The 15,340-nt window shown below is 44.8% G+C and overlaps 2 protein-coding genes across 3 annotated transcripts in view; both read right to left on the bottom strand.

Annotated features, from left to right (window-relative positions):
* LOC105470937 (galactosidase beta 1) overlaps positions 1 to 14,383 on the bottom strand; it is a 109,478-nt gene extending 95,095 nt beyond the window's left edge. The window contains exon 1 of one of the 2 annotated variants that reach the window (XM_011723287.3): positions 14,238 to 14,383. In XM_011723287.3, the coding sequence (XP_011721589.2) occupies positions 14,238 to 14,312 (75 nt within the window). In that variant the 5' untranslated portion in view covers positions 14,313 to 14,383. Of the gene's footprint in view, positions 1 to 13,945; positions 14,034 to 14,237 lie in introns of those variants that run through there. The other variant, XM_071090757.1, reaches the window with a different exon arrangement.
* LOC105470936 (transmembrane protein with metallophosphoesterase domain) lies at positions 17 to 14,027 on the bottom strand. Its single transcript, XM_011723285.2, has 2 exons — positions 13,946 to 14,027; positions 17 to 11,512 (listed from the first exon to the last, which is right to left on the bottom strand). The coding sequence occupies exon 2, from the start codon at positions 11,402 to 11,404 to the stop codon at positions 10,043 to 10,045; it is 1,362 nt and encodes a 453-aa protein (XP_011721587.2). The 5' UTR covers positions 11,405 to 11,512; positions 13,946 to 14,027; the 3' UTR covers positions 17 to 10,042.
* Positions 14,384 to 15,340: the final 957 nt, after the last annotated feature.

Genomic DNA, 15,340 nt, shown 5'->3' with positions numbered 1-15,340 from the left:
CTGGGCAACAAGAACAAAACTCCATCTCAAAAAAAAAAAAAGTGGGAATAGGAGGAAGAAAGAAGGAAAGGAGGAGGAAAAAGGAGACAGAGAGAGAGAGAAAACTGCCTTCATAGTGTATTCCTCCCAAATGCAAATAATGCAAGATTTGACCTGAGTGCTAATTATATCCTTCTAAATGAATTGGCGCAGGAATGCAATACTGAAGACACATACTTTTATTTCATACTTGCAGAAGTGTGGAAGCATCAGTATTTAGTGCATGAGGTCACAGAAAACTTATAAAAAGCAATTCTGAACAAACCAAAATTCATAACTTCTTAAGGCCCCCCATTAACGCATCCAATACTGGAGGGAAAAAAACCCAGCAGTACAAACAAAACACCAAATACATACCAGGAACCTAATACTGGCCAATGTAATTTTAAAAAAGTTATTTATTCAGGTTAGATTATTTCAGTAATAAATAAGCATCTCTTTTAAAACAAAAATTAAACACAACACAATATTGACATCATCAGGTAATGTGAACACCCCCCAAGTTCCCTAATCCCTGGGATTAAAAATAATTATATTTGTATTACTTGTGCACATTCCTTGACTAAAGAAATAAAAGAAGCCCAGTGACATAGCAGATTCTGGGTCATGCTGATTATGTGAAGATGATCTGTCTTCAGGTCCCTCAGTGTAACTCTGGTAAGCACCTACTCAGCAGATCTCAATCCCCAGCACCCTACACACCCCTACAACTCACCTTCGAGACTCAAGGGCCTGGGGGATTCCTGACACGAGCTGTTCAGCTCCAGGATGGCAGAGACTCAGTCCTCTTAGCCTGCAAGCACCCTGGGGCTGAGGGAACATGGATAGAGGCAAGGGGAGAGGGAACGGGCTGGAAGGCTATTTGCATACCATGGACTTCTCAGACCCCTCAGTTCATAGAACATAGAGAAAGAGAAGAAATGTTTCAGGTGACCATGGGTCAAACTCTGACTATGTCAGAGCTAAGAGCCTTCCAAACACCACATGCCATGGAAGCACCATTCCATCAGATAGGCTGGAGAAGGAAAACAGGTGCAAGCAATGGTGATAATCTATATGGAGATGGAGGAATCTGTGGATAATCTGCTGTAGCTTATGCTTTCAATTTTTATTAACTTTATTTTTTCATGCCTGTCTTGTGCCAAAAACATTTTTGTTCAGCATTCCAAAAGACTGGGTAAAGAAGACAAATCACCGTGGAAGAGGAGGAGAAGTGAGCACAGCTTTGGACTGATTCCCAATCCTCACGGACTCTGGACATGCACAGATTTAAAATATGTGCCCCCTCATCTCAGAGAAAAGGTAAATGCGCAGTTTAAAAAAATAAAAATTAAATTTAAAAATATATAATTTCTTTAAAATTAAAAACATACAGACCTAACTTTCCACACTACATTGACCATATTTGGCCTAAGGATAAAAATACAGCTTAAATTGCATTCAGGAAGAAAACAAAAGCAAACTGCATTCAGTAGACTTCACCTTAATAACCACATTGACATTACTATTTTGGTTCTGTTATATATGTAGTAAGATAAAAAAACTAAGTAACTACATTAGGTTACTAAGAACCAAATTTTTCAGTATGAAAGAGAAACAGGCTGGGTGCAGTGGCTCATGCCTGTAATCCTAGCACTTTGGGAGGCTGAGGTGGGCGGATGGCTTGACCCCAGAAGTTCCAGCCTGGGCAACAAAATGAGATCCCATCTCTATAAAAAATAAATAAAAGTTAGCTGGGTATGGTGGCACACGCCTGTGGTCCCACCTACTTGGGAGGCTGAGGTGGGAGGATTGCTTGAGCCCAGAATAGTTGAGGCTGCAGTGAGTAGTGATGGCGTCACTGCAGTCCAATCAGAGTGACAGAGCAAGACTCTGTTTCAAAAAAAAAAGAGAGAGAGAGAAACAAACATAAAACCAAACAAAATTAAGAACCCCATAATCAAGAGATACAGGAAAATCTCTGTACCTTCCCCTCAATTTTGCTATAAGGCTAAAACTACTCTAAAAAATATAGTTCATTAAAAAACAATAAAATCCACAATCTCTCATTTGAATTGGAAATACTACTACACATTTATGATTTGTTTTTTTCTCCCTAAAAAAGTATTGCATTTCCTAGCAATACCCACAGACACAGTTTGGAAATGATATCAGCAGGCAGCAATCTAATCTAAGCAATCTAACCCATATAGTGCCTAAATTGTGGTCTGCAAACATTTCCCACTAAAAGTAACCAGAACTGCTTCTTCAACAAATTAGTTAATCCAAGTCTGTGGCATAAGATGTACAAAACAGCGCTAGAACTATTAAAAAAAAAAAAAAAAAAAAACAAAAAACTACTAGGGTCTCATCAAAACAACAAGATGACAGGGCTCCAACCAGCTCAAGTGCAGTGGTTCTCACCTGTAATCCCAGCATTTTGTGAGGCTGATTACAGGTTCACACCAGTAATCCCAGCATTTCGGGAGGCTGAGGACTGCTTGAGGCCAGAAGTTTGAGACCAGCCTGGGCAACACAGAGAGACTCTGTCTCTACCAAAAAAAGAAAGAAGAAAAAAAAAAAAAAAAGAGCCAGGTGTGGTGGTGCGTGCCTGTAGTCCTAGCTACTTGGAGGCCAAAGTGAGTGCATCGCTTGAGCCCAGGAAATTGAGAGTGCAGTGAGTTATAGTCACACCACTGCACTCCAGACTGAACAACAGAGCAAGACCATGACTCTAAAAAGTAAAAAATGAAAAATGAAAAGGTCCCAACTGGCTAAAGATGGGCTATTTTGAGTATTAAAAGATGTAACACTTTGATGAACTAAAAAGCATCAGACATATAAAATATCTAAATATCTAAATTCCTAACAATATTTTCACCCACTCAGAAGAAAAGCTTATTAGTCATTCTTGGAGGTTGCTGTGGTATCAGCTCATTATGCTATAAACTAAGGAACCAAGTGAAAGAATCTAGTATCTGTCTTGCCTTTGTTATAGGCTTTTTCAGAGTAACCACACAATTGATGAGGAGGTTCTTTGTAAAGGATCCATAGCTAGTAAATGCAGGGGAAAAAAGGGTAGAATTTTACGAATCATCATTTTGCAATCTTTAGTGAAATAATGACATCAGGCAACAATCACCAATGACTGCTGAAACATTAAATGGAAAGATAATGAGGAATTTTCTAGTGGAGCGATCAAGCTGACAACACCTGGGCCGACAGGTCAATCTTAGCATCACTGAAGCAAAGGTCTTCCTACCCAAAAAGGGAAAAGGTTGAACCTGAATCTATCCAGCCTCTAGCTCTAACCTTTAGAGAGCTTTAGCTCTACGAACTCACAGAAAATATGAACATGTTAAACGACACCAAAATCCAAAATGCATAAAATTTTAAGACATACGACCCAGATAACTTGAACAAATAAATGGCATAAAATAAGGAAAGGGGGATGTTATAGACTTAAGGAAACTGAAGAAACATACCACAGGCAAAATATAGACCTATTTTTCATTCCTGTTTCAAACAAAGTAACTATAAAAAGACAATTCCATAAGAAGAAGAAAAAAAAAAACCCAAAGCTAGCAAAAGACAATAAAAGATTAGAGCAGAAATAAACAAAAGAGAATAGAAAGATAGTAGAAAAAAAAAAACGAGTTGGTTTTTGAAAAAAAATCAACAAAATTGAGAAACTTAACTAGACTTTAAAAAAAGAATATATAAATAAATCAGAAATGAAGAGAGGGCATTATAACTGATGCCACAGAAATAAAGGATTGTAAGAGAATAGCATGAATAACTGTATGCCAACAAATTGGATAACATAGGAGATATGGATAAATTTCTAGACACACCCAGCCCACCAAGACTGAATCATGAAGAAACAGAAAATCTGTACAGACCAATAGCTATTAAAAAGATTGAATCAGTAATCAAAAACCTCAAAGAGGCTGGGCACGGTGTCTCCCGTCTGTAATCCCAGCACTTTGGGAGGCGGAGACGGCCAGATCATTTGAGGTAGGAGTTTGAGACCAGCCTGGCCAACATGGTGAAAACTCATCTCTACTAAAAATACAAAAATTAGCCGGGCATGGTGGCGCGTGCCTGTGGTCCTGGCCACTTGGGAGGCTGAGGAAGGAGAATCGATTGAACCCGGGAGGCAGAGGTTGCAGTGAGCCAAGATCACGCCTCTGCACTCCAGCCTGGGCGACAGAGCGAGACTATGTGTCACACACACACACACACACACACACACACACACACACACCTCAAAGAAAAACCTAGAACCAGATGGCTTCACTGGAGAATTCTACCAAACATTTAAAGAATTAATACCAATCCTCCTGAAACTCTTACAAAAGTTGAAGAGAAGGAACATTTCCAAATTTATTCTATGAAACCAGTATTATCCTAATACCAAAGCCAGAAAAACACATTACAAGAAAACTATAGTACGATCATATTCCTGGTGAATATTGATGTAAAAATCCTCAACAAAATACTAGCAAACTGAATTCAACAATGCATTAAAAGGATTATATACTATGATCAAGTGGGATTTACTCCTAAAATGCAAGAATGGTTTAACATATAAAAATCAATGTAATACACCAAATTAACAGAATAAAGGGCAAAAACCACATGATAATCTAAATTGAGGCAGAGAAAGCATGACAAGATTCAACACCCTTTCATGATTTTAAAAAACCCAACAACTCAACAAATGCAAAATAGAAGAAAACTACCTCCACATCATAAAGTCCACATGTGAAAAGCCCATAGCTAACATCATACTCAATAGTGAAAGACTGTAAGCTTTTCCTCTAAGATCAGGAACAAGACAAGATGTCTGCTTTTGCCACATCTACTCAAATAGTTTTGGAAGTCCTGGTCAGAGCAACTAGAAATAAAAGGCATTCAAATTAGAAAGGAGATGTAAAGTGATCTGTTTGCGGATGACATAATCTTAGATGAAGGAAACCCTAAAGATTACACACACACACACACACACACACACACACACACCACTGTTAGAACTAATAAATGAATTCAGCAAAGTTGCAGGATACAAAAGCAACACACCAAAATCAGTTGCATCTCTATACACTAAAAATGAACAATCCTAAATGGAATTTTTAAAAATTCCATTTAAAAAAGCATCAAAAAGAATAAAATACTTAGAAATAGGCCTAACTAAGGTGAAAGACGACACTGAAAACTACAAAACACTGTTAAAAGAAATTAAAGAAGATACAAACAAATGGAAAAAACATCCTATGTTCATGGAGTGGAAGATTCATATTGTTAAGATGTTCATACTACCCAAAGCGATTTACAGATTCAACACAATCCCTATAAAAATCCCAATAGCATTTCTTGTAGAAATAGAAAAATTTATCCTAAAATTCATACAGAATCTAAACAGACACCAAATAGACAAAACAGTCTTGAAAAAGAAGAGCAAAGTTGAAAGACTCATACCTCCCGATTTCAAAACAAAGCTATAGTAATCAAAATAACATGGTAACGGCATAAAGACAGACAAATAGAGCAATGAAAGAGAATAGAACACCCAGAAATAAACCCTTGTGTATATGGTCAAATGATTTTCAACAAAGATGCCAAGACCTCTTGATGAGAAAAGGACAATTTCTTCAGAAAACAGTGCTGGGAAATCTGGATATTCACATGCAAGAGAATGAAGTTGGACCCTTATCTTACACCATACACAAAAATTAATTCAATATGGGTTAAAGACCTAAACATAAGACCCAAAACTATAACACTCCTAGAAGAAAACATGGGAAAAAAAGCTACATGATATTGAATTTGGCAATGATTTTTTGGATATGATGCCAAAAGCACAAACACAAAAGTGAAAATAGAGAAATGGGCCTACATCAGACTTTAAAACTCTGTGCATCAAAGGTCACAATAAGTGAAAAGGCAATGTACAGAACTGAAGAAAATATCTGCAAATTACATATCTGATAAGGGGTTAATATCCAGAATACATAAAGAACTCCTACATCTCTACAACAATAAATTAAATAATCTGATTTAAAGATAGGCAAAGGACTTGAATAGACATTTCTCCAAAGAAGGTATACAAGTGGCCAACAAGCCCATGAAAACATGCTCAACATGGATAAACAAAATGTGGCATAAAAATACAACAGAATATTACTGTGGTCCAGCCTTAAAAAGAATAGAAATCCAGTCACGTGCCACAACCTTAAGGTCATTATACTAACTGAAACAAGCCCGCCACAAAAAGACAAAAACTGCATGATTTCACTTCTATGAGGTATCTAAAGTAGTCAAAGCCATAGAAACAGAAAATAGAATTGTGGTCACCAGGGGTTGGAGGAAGGGGGAAATGGAGCCTTGTTGCTCAATGGGTATAGAGTTGCAAGATGAAAAAGTTCTACAGATCAATTAGATCAATTTCACAACAATGTGAATATACTTAACACTGTTGAACTGTTCACTTAAAAATGGTTAAGATCAACAGCAACAAAAAGAACAAAAAAAATGGTTAAGATAGTCAATTTTTTGCCACAATAAAAAATATAATTGAGATAATCACAAAAACTAAACACTAACTCTTCACACAATTAATTGCATTTGAATCCTATACTCATTTGTGACAGATACAGCTACTTAATACTCAGACAGTGGAAAGAACACTTCTTTAAAGAGGTCGAAAATCTGGCTACTAGCCCCAAATCTCCTAACTAGCTATTAGATAATATTCAAGAATCACTGTTAATTTCATTGGATATGATAATGACATTATAGGTATGCTTTTTGAAAAAGGATTCATACTGAAGTAATTTTGGGGTAACGTTATGTTTTCTATGATTTACCTTAATTATACTCCAGCCAAAAAATAAAGAGTACAAGTGGGGCAGGGGTAGCCGAGAAATGATGGCAGAATGGTCTTGTCATCCTTGTGAAAGCTGGGAGATAGGTACATGTACGAAAAGTTTAAAACAAACCAAACAAAATACGAGGGGAAAAAAGCATGGATGGGTATTTGGTAGGAATGGAAGCAGGATTAATTTATTATTTTGTAACAGCATCATATACTACAGATGCTATTGCTAATCTTCAAAAAGCATTGCATTTCAATTTGCATCTAACAGATTAAAAATAAACAAATGAAACTGAAAGAATGATCAAGCTTCAAGTAATGTCTCTCACCACCTCCCCCAGCCACAAACAAACAAAAAAAAGAAGGTCAATGGTTTAAGAATGTTGAACAGAGGCAATAAAGGTGTCATGGAGTCCTGCCCACCAGGGCCAGAATCTGGACAGTGATGGAGAAATTTCTGCTGGAAAAATGTCCGCCGAGCCAGGGAATACAAACCAGATATGAGAGGGTGTTGATGTTGTTTCTCAGATACATGGAATGGACCTGTTTTCTTTCTGCTAATAGAAAGCAATCAGTCAAGCAAGGACTTCAGAGTGGATGAAGGGTATATAAGACCACACAATGATGGCATTCAAGAGAAAGAAAAGAGGTAAGGATGCAAAATTAAACAACAAAAAAAAGGACTTCATGAAAGCTAATTTCATCAAGCCCAGGTCACTGATAAGAAAGATGCAAAATCAAGAAATCAGTGAAATAACACACGACAGGTGAGTCAAACATTACCAGTGGCACCAAACAGTGGAAGTGAAATGGCACCATGGAGCCCACCTAGTGAAATCCAAAGCGAGAACTGAAAGGGAGGAAGGATGATTCACAAAATGCAGTCGGGTCACAAGAAAAGTGAGTTTGGAAGGACAGGGAAGAGAGAAAAGAATAAGGAAACCACCAAAATTTCAACTCAAAGATACATTTTAAACTGCATGGGATGGCCCACTGTCAATACTGTGGCTGCCTGGGAACAAAAAGGGTGGTCTCCAGATCCCCCAGAACCGCACTATACACCAGGAAAACAAAGAGGAAAGGAAGAAACCCCCTTTGCCTGCCAGAATGCGCACGAGGGGAGGAAGGCAAACCCCCAGCAGTTTCTGCTTTGACACATCACCGGCCCCAGCAGCAGGCAACTCGTTACCCACTCACATTCCTCAGGACTGGCTGCTTCATGAATCCTCCGGGCACCTGTGCCCAACACAGTTCCTTAGCAAGCTCCACTGGAAAGCTGAAAAATTAACATTGAGTGTTCACTGTGCACACTGTGCCATGTGGAACTCATGCACAAGGCTTGATGGATCCCTCCTGACAAAACAATCTTGAGGTAGATGCGATAATTATCCCCATTTTAGGGTTGATGGAAACCAAGGCTCAGTAAGGGAAAGTTACCCACCCACCGCTGCCCAACGAGTGAGTAGCAGGGTTAGCCTCTCCAGTCAAAGCGAGTTTCTTCAGTCCCCATCGGAGGAAGACTATCCATCACAAGCCTAAATCACCCAGCAGGAAACTGGCCCAGCCCTGTCTTCTCAGTGAGGCCTTTTCTAACACAGGTGCTTATCTCCATCTCAGGATCAAACGATCTGTTGCTTCCAGCAAAAGGGCCAGGCCAACAGGGTCACTCCAGACATCATAATCCCTGCCTGGTTTTTCTATGGGTCTAGAAGCCAGTGGGGATGGCCCTATCATTTCATGGCCAGAGCCCAAGGGCAGCTCTTAAAGGGTCAGGCAAGTGGGTTGGAAGCCACCTAGCAGGAAGAACAGTCTCTGCATTCCACAGCCAGGCCCAGGGAGAGGAGTCTGCAGGCCCTGCCAGAGGCACACAGCACTGCCACTCCCATGCAGGCCTCATCTCCCCCACTGACAGAGTGAGCCCGGCTGCTCACAGAAAAATCAAACCCAAACGTGGGGTCGGAGGTGGAGGGTTCCAGTTTCCTGACTCTTCTTCAAATGTAAGACATCCTACACTGAAACTAGCTGACTCCCTTCCAGGCTCCAGTCCATGCCGGTATGGGTAAGTTGAAATCAGCCTCAAGCAAACCACTTAGAAAGAGCATGGGGTCCTAGGCCCTTGTTCATTCTCTCTGCACTGTGAATTGGTGAACTGCATTTGAATCCCGCGCTCACCTGCAACAGACCACCTGCAACAGATGCAGCTACTTCATCAACACATGGTGGAAAAGCACCGCTTTTACTGGGAGGTAAAAGACCTGGTTTCTAGCCCCAAATCTCCTACACATCTTGTCATATTGCCTGTGCCCTATCTCTCTTTGCCTTGGTTTCCTCATCTCCAAATAGGGAAAAGCAGCCTGTCCCCAATTAGCTCCCCAAAGGGTTGTATAAAATGAGGCAAGGGAGGCAAAGCCTTCCGAATTCCTAAGCAGCCACGTTCCCACCATCACCGACCACGGCGCCCATCGTTCTTCTCCCCCGACCTTGCCCCCAAAGGCCCAGGAGCACAGACAGTTAAATAGCATCCCTCAAGGCCTGGAACAGGAGGAGCTTTGCATTCCAGTAGATTTTGCTGATGCCCTCAATAGAGGTGATCCTGACAGAAGCAGAGGAAAAGAAAATATTCTTCTCTAGCAGCCAAGGGGCCCTTCCATCTTGCCTGTTCTCCCAAATTACCTGGCAACACTGCCCCTTCCCCAGAACGGCTCTGGATCAATGATTCTGGAAACCAATTAAGTCCTAAAGACAGTTTTAAAACACCAAGAGAAAAATGCTCCTGCTCCTCCTCAGCCCCACCTTCTAGAGGTATTCCTTTCTAGCAACCCCAAGGGGAGGTTCACCCCTGGGAGCGCTGCAGGAGAAGGTCCCCACTCCACACCACCTGGAAAATAGAGGGGAGTGCTCATATATGTGACCTTAGTGATCTCACAAGTGCATCAAAAAAAGCAACCGGCCAAGGAAACGGTTAAACCAGCCTGAACATGCCAGGCAGCCCCACCAGGAGTCACTGTTTGAATCAGGCTTGTGACCAAGGGTGTGTAGGCAAGGCTGGGTGGGCAAGGCTGGAGGGGAAAAGCAGGCAAACCACTCTGAAGCAGGATGGAGGGTTGAGGGCAAGGGCAGGGCAGAGGTGCACAGGGCAGGGCCGGTTCAGGGAGACCGCCGCAGGATGAGCTCTGTGATCTCCGCCCTGCTACCCAACCTCATGGGTATCCCGTAGTAGGCTGTGCCCGGGCTGACATATACGAATGTAGCCTGGGCCACTTGGTAGAGACCAGCAAAGAAGGGATTCAGGAGATAGGCTGCTACGTTCAAGGGGAAGATCTGCCCAGCATGTGTGTGCCCAGAAAGGATCAGGTTAATATCTGGCCGAGCCTGGAGAGCTCTCTTGGCAGCCAGGGGCTGGTGAGCTAGCAAGATGATTGTATGGTCTGGGCTGCAGCCCTCCAGGGCCTTGTCAAGATCCATGCCATGGCCAGAGTAGTGCAGGATGTCTGCTTCAATATCGTCCACCCCAGCCAAGCAGATCCAGTCTTCATCCTCACTCCCACCGCCACTGCCACCACCACCACGTTGGGCCCGTGTGGCGGAAATCTTCACGTTCTCATTATGAAGAGGCTGGACGTGCAGGGATTCCAGAAGTGCAAACCAGTTGCTGACATCTGACGTGTAGTACTCATGATTGCCTGTGACGAAGTAGGCACCGAGACGTGAATGAAGCTGGCCCAGAGGAGCGACAGCCGTCCGCAGGACCGAGGCTTCCGAGTCGGAGAGGTCACCCACGATCACGGTGACGTCTGGTTCCAGCACATTCACCATCCCCACAAACATCTCCATCTTGGTCCTGCCCACTGTGGGGCCCAAGTGAATGTCTGAGAGGAGCACGATCTTGAGGTTGTTCATTGAGGCGGGCAGCTGATGGATGGGCACCTCCACAGTTTTCACAGCCGGGGGCTGCGCAGCATTCAGAATCCCGGCCACGCTGAGCACAGCAGTCACTCCCACTGCCAGGGCAGGCCTGAGCACCAGCTTCCTTGTCTTGTCAAGGCTGCCCACGACCCTACCACTGCGCCAGGCCAAGAGCTGGTAGGCCTGCTCCATGCCGCTGAGGATGCAGAGGAAGAAGAGCATGATGATGTAAGCACCCAGGCAGGAGTAGGCTGCCAAGGAAAAGAGATAGGGCTCCTCGGCCACTAAAAAAAACATGGTGAAGAAACTGGAATGGGCCAGGGCCAGAAATGCCAGAACCACCACCTTCCAAAGCTGAAAACAGGTCGACTCCGCAGCTGGGGAGTGGCAGAGGTTGCTAACTGTGCTGCGCCAAATGTAGAGGGAGCCAATGAGCAAGAGCGAGTTGACAAACAGGGCAAGCTGCAAGCGAAGCAGCCAACGCCAGGCCCTGAGCTCAAGGCTGTCTGCCAGATACGAGCGGGAGGCGATCATGGACACGAAGACAGTGACGGCAGCCAGGGTGGCCTTCGCGCCTAGGGACAGCTGCCTGAAGTTGGCCATTTTCTCTGCTCCTAGGAGGCTCCCCCACCAGTTCTGTGCTGGTGGACTCTGGAAATGAGTTCTTTAGAAAGGACAGTGGCCAAGGAGAGGTTTCCAGGTCAACTCCGCCTGCAACCAGGAACCAGCATCAGCTTTGTGGGATATTAGAGCATCCTTGTACCCATTCAAAACTCAAAGGCCACTTACGTCTGCCCAACCCACCTTGAATCCAAGCCACTCAAATACCAGTGTGTTGCTAGCTATACTTTATGATTCAAAAAGAAACTCACAGCATTGTGACATGATGGGCAGTTTTCATTTTCTTACCACATTTTCTATACGTTTAAAGTTTCTCTACAGTGAGCATGCACTTGTTTTATAAGAATGTTCCAAATCAGCGGTATTCAAGGTGCGGTCTGGAGAGAGCCCTTCAGGGGTCCAATTAGTCAAAACTATTTTTATTATAATTCCAAGCCATTACTGCCTTTTCCATTCTCACTCTGTCCTGAGGGTGGAATTTTCCAGAGGCTATGTGACATGTGATATGGCAACAGATTTCATGCAGAAATAAACATGAAAATTTGACTGTCTTCTATTAAGAGACATTGAAAGAGATTTGCAGAAATGTAAAACAGTGCAACTCTTCACCCTAAAATTTGGGGAGAAATACTATTGTTTTTCAAATATATATAGTTTATTAATGTATAATGATATATTATTTCTTAACAAATAGTTTAAAATATTCTCTAGGGCTGGGCACAGTGGCTCACGCCTATAATCCCAGCACTTTGGGAGACCGAGGCAGACAGATTACCTGAGGTCAAGAGTTCAAGACCAGCCTGGCCAACATGGTAAAACCCTGTTTCTACTAAGAATTCAAAAATTACCCAGGCATGGTGGCGGGCACATGTAATCCCAGCTACTCGGGAGGCTGAGGCAGGAGAACCACTTGAACCTGGGAGGTGGAAGTTGCACTGAGCCAAGATCATGCCACTGCACTCCAGCCTCGGCGAAAGAGTGAGGCTCTGTCTCAAAAAAAAAAAAAAAAAAAAAAAAAAAAAAAAAAAAAAAGGAAGAAAATATTCTCTTAATTTCTAGGACAGCTAAAATTTAGTTAAAATTTGAGAACCGCTGGGTCACGAGGTCAGGAGATCAAGACCATCCTGGCTAACACAGTGAAACCCTGTCTCTACTAAAAATACAAAAAAAAAAAAAAAAAATTAGTTGGGTGTGGTGGCGGGCACCTGTAGTCCCAGCTACTTGGGAGGCTGAGGCAGGAGAATGTCTTGGACTGTAAAGAAATGTAAACAAGGAGATAATGAAAAGCTAGACTGCTAGTATCTTTCTTCAGCTGTGGGCACAGGAGCCCAAGAGGGACACCTAGGCACCTGACATGAGAATTCCTGGGGTGATGCCAGCCTCCCTGTGTGGGCCTCAGGTATGGTAGCCACAGGGCATCCACCCTGACCCACTGATGCTGCACTAGACTGATAAGCTTACATCAGACAGACTGACCCTGTCCACCTGCTCCTGGTTCATAAATCCTTCTCTCTCTCTCTACCCCCACTCCCAGATACTGGTTAAAATCTGCCTTTCCCCCAGCCCCTTACCCTGCCACTGTTCTCCTGAACTGTGCCCCACTTCCACCTTCCCCAGTGGTTCTCACAGCTGGCTAGCTCTGACTCCCAAGGTCCTACGGGCCTTGTGGACAAGAACTCTGTCTACATAACTGGGGTAGGGGAACCACAGACGGGGTGAAGAGGGAAAAGTAAATAATCTGTGCTGACTTTTTCCCAAAATGAAAACATTTTCAGCAGCTGTTTTCCAAATACTTAAGATGTTCAATCTTGGTTGCAGATAAATGTACCACTTTTCTCTGCACTAGGCGCGTTACTGAAAGCCCTATTAAAGGGTGTAACTTACAAGTCCACGGTGTCAAATGCCACCAGCTCTTACTTAAAGCGTGCTGCAGGCTCGGCCCACCTACACCCTGAAGGAACCAAAGTTGGTCCGCGGAACGTGCAGAGGAGCAGCTTGCAACTATCCACTCTCCTTTCCGCAGGTCTGATGCAAACCTCCCCAGGCAGCGCTTAGGAACCCCCTAAGCCCGTCGCCTCAGCTCGGACGAAGCGAGTGAAGCTGCCCTTACTCTCCCACCAAACGTGCACGCCCCGCACCTCACCTATTCGCCTCGCCAGACCTCCCCCCATCAATGCTGGGATCCCCCGGCAGCCTGCCTATTCCCCCACGCAACCTGGACCCCCAAACGCCGAAGGAAAAGGGTCCCACAAATACGAAGAAAAACCGGAGCCAAAGGGCAGGCGACGGGGAGTGGTGAGAAGGCAACAAGATGCACGAAGAGGGCGAGCACCCAGAGGGAAAATAACCCAGTGCTCCCACAGCAGGGGCCTCTCCTGACCCCATTTTTCTCCTTCCGGAGCGCTCCGCAGAGCACGGACTGGGAAAGCAAGGGCGCCCCAAACCAGAACCCGAGGCACCCTCTAACCCGCGCAACTTGGAATCCCCTCCCGGAAAGCCAACTAAGGAAATCTTTAGGCGCACCTCGTCTCACCACCTCGTTACAGATAGGGAAGTGAGTCCAAGCGCAGAGCGCAGCCGGAGCGGAACGCACAAGCGACCGAGCTGCCTGGAAGGACGCGCGCCCCGCCCGGCCCGCCCCCGACGGGAAGGCCGGTCCACTGCCTGCGTTCCGCCGGCCGCCTGCCTGCTGGGGGGCACTTCGGGGCTCAGGCTTTCCGCCCTGCGGGACCCCGGGTGGCTGCGGCCCGAGCCCGGTTCCCCGCCAGCCTGTCCCCTAGCAATGCCTCCCCGTACCCGAGTCCCGCAGACTTACCCGCAAGCCGCGCGTAGGGCCCAGAAGCAGCAGAGGCAGCAGCAGAGGGAGGATGCGAACCAGGAACCCCGGCATGACCACCAGCCTCCCGGCTCTGCAGTCGGCGCCCAGGCCGGCCGCTCCGCGTCACTTGACTAAGGACCCGCGGCCTGGCACCGCCCCTCGTCCGCCCAGCAGCCAGCCCTCGCGCCTGCTCAGCCCCGCGCTCCGCCCCGCTGTGGCCGAGCCGGGCGGGTCGGGGCGGCTAGGAGGCTGCGCGCGGCCGCGTGACTCCAGGATAGTACTATCTGGGTTTTGCAGGCGTCTTTCCCGGGAGGGGACCCTTTGTAACGGCAATCGGGAGGCCCTGCTTTCAGCAGCTTGATAACGCGCCTCGGAGATTGGACATGAATCATGGTCTCCCTGTTTTCTGGCTTCCTTGAGAGAGCAGAAGAGGGAAATTGTTAATTACTAAACCTAAACGCCCTAGATCAAGTCCGCGTATCATATACGGGCTCTTTGAATAATTCTAAACAAGGGGTTAGCAAAATGTGGTCTGTCCCTGGAGCCACTGTATCAACTCACCTGGAACTTGTTAGAATGAAAATTCTGCTCACGCCTGTAATCCCAGCACTTGGGAGGTCGAGGCGGGCGGATCGCCTGAGGTCAGGAGTTCCAGACCAGCCTGACCAATATGATGAAACCCCATCTCTACTAAAAATACAAAAATTAGCCGGGCGTGGTGGCATGCGCCTGTAATCCCGTCTACTGGGGAGGCTGAGACAGGAGAATCACTTGAACCCAGGAGGCGGAGGTTGTGGTGAGCCCAGATCAAGCCATTGCGCTCCAGCCTGGGCAACAAGAGTGAAATTCCGTCTCAAAAAAAAAGTTAAAAAAATAATAATAATAACCTTAGTTTGTGCCTTGGTGTTCCAAAAAAGCCTTTTACATTGTATAACAAAGTAGCCAAAAATTCTATTTGTTCACTCCTTTCTCCTTTCCTACCGGACATTTCCTTGAGAGATTAAGAAAGTATCAGTCACTGGCTTTTCTTCCTCAGGTTTTTGTTTTTTGGTTTGGGGGTTTTTTTTTTGTTTTGATTTTGTTTTTTTGGAACAGGTTCT

Source organism: Macaca nemestrina, chromosome 2, assembly GCF_043159975.1.
Source record: "Macaca nemestrina isolate mMacNem1 chromosome 2, mMacNem.hap1, whole genome shotgun sequence".
In the NCBI taxonomy this organism is placed as follows: domain Eukaryota; kingdom Metazoa; phylum Chordata; class Mammalia; order Primates; family Cercopithecidae; genus Macaca; species Macaca nemestrina.
Note: the sequence above shows the minus strand (reverse complement) of the source record. Positions and strands in the feature narration are given on the sequence as shown.